Source organism: Puntigrus tetrazona, chromosome 9 (genome assembly GCF_018831695.1).
Source record: "Puntigrus tetrazona isolate hp1 chromosome 9, ASM1883169v1, whole genome shotgun sequence".
Lineage (NCBI taxonomy): Eukaryota > Metazoa > Chordata > Actinopteri > Cypriniformes > Cyprinidae > Puntigrus > Puntigrus tetrazona.
In genome coordinates, this window is record NC_056707.1 from 15,868,725 (window position 1) to 15,877,509 (window position 8,785).

The 8,785-nt window shown below is 39.2% G+C and overlaps 1 protein-coding gene across 5 annotated transcripts in view; it reads right to left on the minus strand.

Moving 5' to 3' along the window:
* The window catches only part of satb2 (SATB homeobox 2), a 41,559-nt gene extending 34,186 nt beyond the window's left edge, over positions 1 to 7,373 (minus strand). For 2 of the 5 annotated variants that reach the window (XM_043249426.1, XM_043249425.1), the window contains exons 1-2: positions 5,883 to 6,161; positions 5,504 to 5,700 (exon numbers count right to left, since the gene is read on the minus strand). In XM_043249426.1, the coding sequence (XP_043105361.1) occupies positions 5,504 to 5,700; positions 5,883 to 5,956 (271 nt within the window). In that variant the 5' untranslated portion in view covers positions 5,957 to 6,161. Of the gene's footprint in view, positions 1 to 5,503; positions 5,701 to 5,882; positions 6,162 to 7,281 lie in introns of those variants that run through there. The other 3 variants (XM_043249428.1, XM_043249427.1, XM_043249429.1) reach the window with 3 other exon arrangements.
* Positions 7,374 to 8,785: the final 1,412 nt, after the last annotated feature.

Consider the following 8,785-nt stretch of genomic DNA (forward strand, 5'->3'; position numbering starts at 1 on the left):
CTAACCAGCCCACTTGACAAATGACACGCAACATGAAACTGAAAGATACACAGCACCTTACATTTGAGTGTTGCACCAATAGGTATTCACAACCAGATACCCGGTTCCATTTTTATTTGTAATGCTTGCCGCCACACATTACAAATATAACTAATGACTGTTATGTTTAGGGGTAGATGAGAGAAGCCAGACGAGGGAGTGGAACAGAACTCCGATCCCATGAGACTCAAATTTCCAAACTACGACGACCACACTGCAGAGACTCTCTCCTAATGCGATATACGATTTCTGCTAACCCTCCTCTCCCCTCCACATTGCACTCTTTTCTTTGGCAATGAGAGCGGCCTCTGCCAGTTGTACCACACACAGGAAACTGAGGGCAGTAAACGACACACTGCTGATCTGACTATACTCACACTGTCAGTCAGTATACACAGAGAAGAGAACGGTATTGAGAGACGCTGAGAAAAAAGGCGGAAGGTTGGGAAAAGAGAAGGAGAAATCCTGACTGCAAAGATGACATAAAAAGCAATTTCACAAATTAGGTATGGAAAAGGCTGTTTGGCAGGGCAAGAGTGTCCAATTTCTTGCCCGTTTCCAGCTCAGAGTAATAAAAGCCCTTTAGCCGACAACAGTTAATAACAGCTAATAGGGACACGCATGCAAATGAGCGATGAGATAAAGCCGTGTGTTGTTCAGAACCTGGTGGTATCGTGGTATCTTTGTGTTGACGACATGTTTAGGCGTTAACCTTATTGACCAGGGAATAGGGCTGTGATACTCATTTATTGCAGGGTTATTAAAGCATCGGCTCAGTCAGGGTGCAGATAAAGCATGTGAAGATGGTTGAGGGATTCGTATTGAAGGCCCCTCGCTGTCTCACAGGTGTGTGCGTTGGGAAGGGAAGAATACATAGATAGCAGCTTATCACCCACGAATTTGATGGCAGATCAAACTGTAACCAAGACAGATGATTACACTGGAAACATACATAATAAGACGAGCTTGATACTGGGACATACATTATATATATGTATGTGTGTGTATATATATATATATATATATATATATATATATATATATATATAATGTATGTCTCAGTATCAAGTCGTCTTATATATATATATATATATATATATATATATATATATATATATATATATATATATATATATATATATATATATATTCTTATGATTATATGAGGCAATGAGACATATATATTAGCAATAAAGTCAAGTCTTGTTAAATAGAAGGTAGTAAGAGTTTATAAGATATTACCGAATTGAGAGAAAGTGACAAATACAGTTGCCATAACGTGGGTGTTTGCAAACGTATTAGACATGTGTGCAGAATATGTCGATTCAAATACGAAGAGGGTTCGACAGATCTTCCGGGAAGCACATTTAGAGTTTGCTAATAAACATCTTAGACAGTAAAAGATAAAGAGTGAGCAGCAGTTTATTATGTTCTCCCTAAATCCCTTGCTCTCTGACTCGCACACAGACAAAAACGGACAAACACAAGTGTACACAAACACTCAACACACAGAAACCACAGAGCAGGCTCGCTGCGCTGACACTTCCAGGGACCACACATTGACTCACAAAAATCACACATGGTAGACTACACTGAGCAGGGCTATAAAACACACATGAACACACACACAGAGTCGGTGACTGCGGTCTGGATTTAGGTATGTAGTGTTAAATGGTTCGATAATATATATATAGATTATATATAGATTAAACCACAATAATGTTTTGAGTCAAAAATCCAGTTGCAAAAATGTGTGACTTTTCTAGCAGTGCTTTTATAAGGTTTTAAACGCCTAGTTCAGAACCCATCTAAATTAGAATTTTTTTTTTTTAAATTATATCCTCCAAACTAAACTTTCAAGTAGCTTTTGATCCCAATAATACCATGCTTGCATATTCAACTAGCCTACATAATAACAGATTTTATGTGAAAGGCTGAACTGTGCCCTCAGGACTGTAATAAATTTCGAGCTGTCATGTTTAAAATATATATATAAAAACAAAAACCGTTCTTACAGTATTAAACACAATATTTGTTGGCAAAAACAATAACTTGATATCTGTGCATTGTAGGCCCACATTTTACTGTTTTGATATTTTTTAATGGTTTTAATGTTTCAGTTTTATTAAAATATCATCTGTTAATTAAAACTAAAATGTTACTTGAGGTTGCTTAATATCAGCTTTAACTGTGACAACACATGACCTGCATAAACAATATCTTTTACATGGGTAACAAGGATCGAAATAATATCTCAAATCTCGATGTGTAGCCTATAATCCAGAAACAGACTTTGAAACATCAAACTACTCTGAAAAAAAAATTTAGAATAATAAAAAATATTGAAGATAAAAAGTTTTTTTTTACTTAGTGTTAAAAATAATACATTTGCCAACTTCTAAAGTTACAAATTTCTAAGGAATCGCGTTCAAATCCAAGTTACTAGGCCTTAGTGAGCTATTTACGGCGAATTAATATCAGGCCTATTCTATTAAACGAATATTTCTGGTTCAGCGAGCTGTTGTTCCAACAGTGTCCCAATCCTGCTGAGACACACAATATAAAACCAGCAATGACACAAACACCTGTTAACCTCACCAAAGTGCATCTGTGAATCACTGTTCGGAAACCCGCGGGCCGCTTTAATCTGTCAGGGACTATTTTTTCTCCAGCGGAAGAGTGAAGTTTCGCGTATTTGCGTGATAAATAGTCTAATGCTTTATTGAAACGTCGTCAGATCTCAGTATTACGAAGTAACTAAAAGCAACAACGATAGGCTCATGGGGTCACTCGCTGCGTGAAGGTTATCGTTTATTTATTTATTTTTATTTTGACATTTCCAGGCACCAAAAATCCCACCCGCCGCTCATACAGATACAACGACACAATATATAATTAACAGGTATCGCAAGAGCAGACTAAAGTAAAAGCGATCTGGCGCTGAACTCTCCCTGAAGTCCCTGAAGGTACAGGGCTGGAGAAAACACGCCGTGAATAAATGCTGGATCTGATCCATTTTGATGGGCTCCCCAAAGCGCGAGATTAAAGTATCCTCGGAGGCTTCCATCTATTGCAAAATCACCGAGACGTATAGAGCCTCTCCGTTACGGAGACTAATTAACGTTTTGTTTTTCCTTTTGGTCCTGGTTAAGAAAACGTCTCCGCCGGCTATGGGGGCCAAGTTTGTGCAAATGAATAATGGATACATCAATGTAACTTTAAAAAGAAACAGAATGATCTCTAGCGCTGATGGCAGCTATATAGCAAACCATACCTCCCTCTCACACAGGCATGGTTTTGTGAGTGACTCTTCAAATGCATCGCTGTAAAGTTTTAAAGTTATGTATACATAACTCGGGGTTTGAACTGACAGGGGAAAAAAATATCGCATGTAATATAATAACAAATCATGTGCACGGTTTTTCGTTTTTTTTTTTTTTTTATTTAACCATTTACTTGAGAGTTCAGAGTCGAATAAGAGCACAACTGTCTTCTGGATCGTGGATCCATTTCCATGTAATGTGTATTGTTTTCGACAACAGAGGGATAGCGATTTCAATTCACAGTGGGTTTTTTTTTTCAAGCAGAGACGAATTAGCTCGGTTAAACTCCATCATGCTTATATTAAAGACAAATCTACGGGTTCTGTGTGGAAAAGGGGCTCCCTCTCTTTCACTTCAAAGACCTGTGCTCTTAAAGAAGAATATTGTGCGTTGTGGGAAAAAAGGTGATCGTCTCAGATGATTCAGACTACCTGCTTCTTAAACATATACGCAGATCACGTTTATTTCGTCTCACTGCATTTATAAATAACTTCAGAAATTTAAATATCTTTAAGATGCTTAAAAATACATTGTCTGGTTGTCTTATTCTGATTTACTATGTTCCGCATGTCTGTGTTAGATTTTACTTTATAGAGTTTCCAGACTCGTAAAATAAAATAATAATAATAATAAAATAACTGCTGAGTGTAATTGAATCGAATTTAAACAGTTTTAACTTCATCGAAACAGAAGAGTGTAACAGTAATTTTCGTTAAATAAAACGATCATAATATAATGCCGGATCTTTTGCTTCAGGTTCCCCTTTTAAAGGCTGCTTCTCCTTATTAAAAAAATTGAAAACTCAATCACCCGTTGTTTAACAACGTGAGGTGCTTAAAACAAAAAAAGTACGAGGTTTTACAAAACATAAACCATTAAATATTGCGTGGCCACCTTTAAAGTGCACTATCGCATGTGACAACTTTCTTAAACAACAGAAAGAAAACAGCAATATAGCATGGTTAAATGAAAAAAAAAAGTTTGCGGGTAAACAAACCATGAGCGTCAATTTCTCAAGGCTGAAAATTATTTGACACATTGAACAGGGCTTTGCTTTTGTTTTGGTGTTCTTCGTTTATTTTAGAAAATAATGCAACAAGCATAACGTTTTCTAAATTAGGTCTCTGAATCCTCTCATAAAAGAAAAATTAGGCTCTCAAAAAAAAAGCCAGTTACACACACACACACACACACATACATACATCTTGAGGGCGAAGAGACCACAGACATAAAAGTCACACACGTGTGAAGCTAAACTTGAGGCCTGATCTTGTTGGGGCTGGAGTAAAAACAGGATTTCCCCTTAAACGTGCTTTCAGAACCTCTAATAATTGTACGTTGTTTCGCTATCTTTTTATTTCTAAAAAAACGTAAATAAAAAAACGTTTCAAATCTTTTTTTTTTTTAAACCAGCTGCACCTCAAGAGCTCAAAACACTCTCGTCGGTGAGATGTAATTCATCAGGCAACCTCGGCAATTATTAAATTAACGTTTTAACTTTAACCGAGCGTGTGGCTGTGTTATATTATTCAAAAGAAAATGTCGTTTTTAAAAATCCCACACGATCGACAGAGCACAAGGTGCATGGGTCTGGTGCTCTTGTTTCCGAGCTTAATGAATGAGACACGATTGCACGGTGCTGTTATTTGTGTGTTTGAAAATAAACGAGTACGGAAAAACATCTTAAATTATCGTTACGACTGGGCTGTTTGTTAAAAACCTAAATATCCCGGTGAACGTCAAAAAAAATCGTTTCGTTGACAAGTCTTCCTCTCGTCCGCTGCGCGCTGCGTTTTGCTTCTTCAACGTCGGCCACCATCAAAGCTAAGTTTTATAACTTGAAGCAACATTATGTACTTATTAAAACAACAATGTAACGTGGAAAGGGCGCTACACGTGTCTTAAGGAGAAGTGCGCAGTAAGTGTAAATCATCCGTGGCCTTCTAAACTGATTGATGGGCCGACATTTCTTTTCTTTCTAAAGGCCTCAACGAATTTACCTCGTATCTTCAAACACATGTATGCACATCTGTATTCAGGATAGCTACTTAGTTGCAGAACTTTCTGTCGCAGTAGCGGGTAAAATGAACGAAGGAAGCATCGGACGAAAGAAGACTAAAGTTGTTTTCTGTTGCACTTACTGCTTATGGCGTGTCGGTACCTCGGTTGGCCGTTGAGAGGGCTCTGTCCATTGATTAAAAGTATTGAATCCAGGGCTGGGCTTGTCGCTGCCTCGCGGAGGACTGAACACGGTCGAGTTCGGTGGGTTCGGTGTTGGACACTTGGGCTCCGTGCGCTGCGCGCTGCGACCGAGCCACTGGAACTGAGAGACTCCGAGCTGAGGGGTACAGGTAGCAGGAGATAGACAGCATGAAGAGAGAGAGCGCGCAAGATAGAGAAGAGAGAGAGAGAGAGAGAGAGAGAGGGGACAGTGCACGAGATTGAACACAGCACAGAGATCCGAGAAGTTCCGAGAAGCGACCGACGACGATCTCTCCCGCGGTACAGAGTCTTGCTCACCGTTCACCGCGAGTTTGAGTCACGAGTGTCCGTGGCAGAGCCGAGAACCTCAGCGGCGGGCGCAAAGAGAGCATCAAAATCTAAAAAACGTCCATCTACGCTGCCGCGCGCGCACAAAGGGAACCCGAGCTAAAAACAGATGTCAGGTATCTTGCTTTGCGCGACGCGGACGTTACCTATTAACGGCGGCGTAAAATCTCAAGAGCAACAATGTGAGCGTGTCACTTTCAATCTCTCCCCTGCGCGGCGCGCGGACTGACGGAGAGCCGAGAGAGGAGTGGGGAGTGGGAGGGGAGGAGGACTGGAGAGCAAACGTGGAAGTGTGACAGGCGGGGAGGGAGGGAGGGAGGGACGGGGCTGTCCAAGGTAAGTAATTAATGCATTACGTGTATAAGTTATCAATACGGCGACTCGGCTGAACTTCTGTTTAGCTTCTCAGTTTGACTTCTGTTTTTAACAACGGCACAAAAATACGCGTTTTTGGTGCGGTCTGTGTCGACACCCGTTTCTAAAAAAACAGCTGTAATTTCGACTTCGGTCATTCATTTGCATTTCTATTTAAAAGCCGTTTGAGTTCGATTGCGCACGGGCCTCTCTGAATGCATCGCTGTCTCGTAAATGTTCACTTGTTAACCCGACGAAGTGACACGGACGCGCCACAGACGTTAAAGATAAGAACGTACTGTAGAAAGTGCTCGGCGTGCAATCTTGTGGAGGGGGTGGGGGACTACACGGCTGGATTTGTGGGTTAATGTTAAAAGGGATAATGGAAAAATCTTGTTTGGAAATGATGGATGAGGCACTTTCACTACTTAAAATGCGGCTAATTTAGTTTCCGTGTCGATAGCGGAGTTGTTATTGTTTTAACGGAATTACCTTCGAATGGTTGATTTCTCTATCATAGCACATCGGAAGTGACAGGCTCGTCTCCGGTGGTCCTAAGTCGAGAGGACAACTCACAAGGGCGCAAGTGACGCGATCTCGACGAGTCGTGATAGCTGCGAAGACCGAAAATCTTCTAGACTGCGAAACGGTTTGTAACGCGCACCGAAAGCGGTGGCGTCCGAGAGAAACGAGCTCCGCTGGAACGCGGGCAGGGGGTGGACAAAAAAAAGAGCGTGATGCACGTCGGAGCCCGACGTTTTGGGGGTCTCTCTGTCTCCAACCGCCTTCAGATCACCACACGTGCTCTCAGAGCTGAACCCTAACGCTCGTTCTCGGCGATATAGGTCCTAAAAGGATTCGTCGTAACCGTTTGTTCATTTCTACGACTGTGGCCTTAGTTTGGCAGTCTTTAAATCCACGTGCAAGCTGCATCACATGAGTATTAAAATGCATGCAGACATTCAGGTTTACGGGTATTATTTATATGTTTGTACAAAAAAACAAACAAACTTACCTTTGTGATGGTTTAATGAGAATTCATTAAGTGCACAATGGTGTGTGCTGTTGGCTTGCTCTGCTGCTTTGAGACACTCTGGGGTGTGTGAGCGAACGCTGGATGATTCTCCAACCTCATTCGTCACTATTATAATACAAGATAATGATCACGATGATGATGATGATGGTGTTGCAGCGTTGCGTGACAGGTAAAATTCAAAAATACTTAATACTGACTAATGCAGTCGACCTATATATATATATATATATATATATATATATATATATATATATATATATATATATATATATATATATATATATATGTGTGTGTGTGTGTGTGTGTGTGTGTGTGTGTGTGCGGTCTGAAAGAAATATTAGTGGGATGTCACTTTTTAAACTGTGGTCCTCGTTGAATTTGACAGAACGCAGGTATAAATAAAACACGAAGCACACCACGATGCCTGTTCGTTTCGTGTAAACTTGAATAGGTGAGTTCCGAATTTCAAGTACAGAGTCATACAGGTCGGTGGTCACTGAGAGAATGAAAACATCTACAAGAATGTTCCCGTCAGCTAAAGTTTAGCTTGTTTTAACAACAGGCTCTGTTGCTTTCACAGCTGATCAAATGTGAGATTACGCACATTAAAAATACAAATAATTTGTTAGATCACATGTCTTTATATTACATAAGAAAACAGAAAACAATAACAATAATAACTTTTTTGGGGGTTTTTTATCAGTGTCTCGCACATTTTATGCCTTTTTAATTTGGACTCAAAGAATCAATCATAATTATTAACCAAATTACGATCTAAATATGTGAGCAGGCTAAATATTTCAATGCAAAATTATTACAGCGTTGTTTATTATATCTCATATCTCTTCTTCATATTAGAAATTATCAACACCTCATAGCTCGTCCTGAAATTACAGAGCGCGGGGTTTTTTTTCTCGCTTTCTCTGTTGGTGAATATAGTTTCTGTTGGTGTTTGAATGCAAAGTCAAACTCTGGTGTGTTCCGTAAATATGACTTCCCTAAGAAATTTTTATTTGTATCGCCCGGGCCAAATAACTACAGATTTACAGACGAGTAAATAAACTAGAAGATGAACTGAATTAATAGATAGATAGATAGATAGATAGATAGATAGATAGATAGATAGATAGATAGATAGATAGATAGATGTAATAGGCTATACAAAACTCCCACTATTAATATTATTTGATCCACAGCTATATAAACTTAGCACAGTTTCAATGTTTATTTATTAAACTGTATTATATTTGTATTATATTATATCGCATATTACATTATATTGTTTCAAATATAAAAATGATTTAACAAGATCAATTACATTCATATTAATTTTATTTTGCGTAAAAATGACAAAAACAATAACAAGTTGCTATGAATTGTTTGGACTCCTCTTTCACCAGCCGTGAATGAACATTTACTGTGGTGTATTTGAAAGACGAAATGTTTCTCTAATTAACGTGAATGCCTCTTGCACGCAAAATCT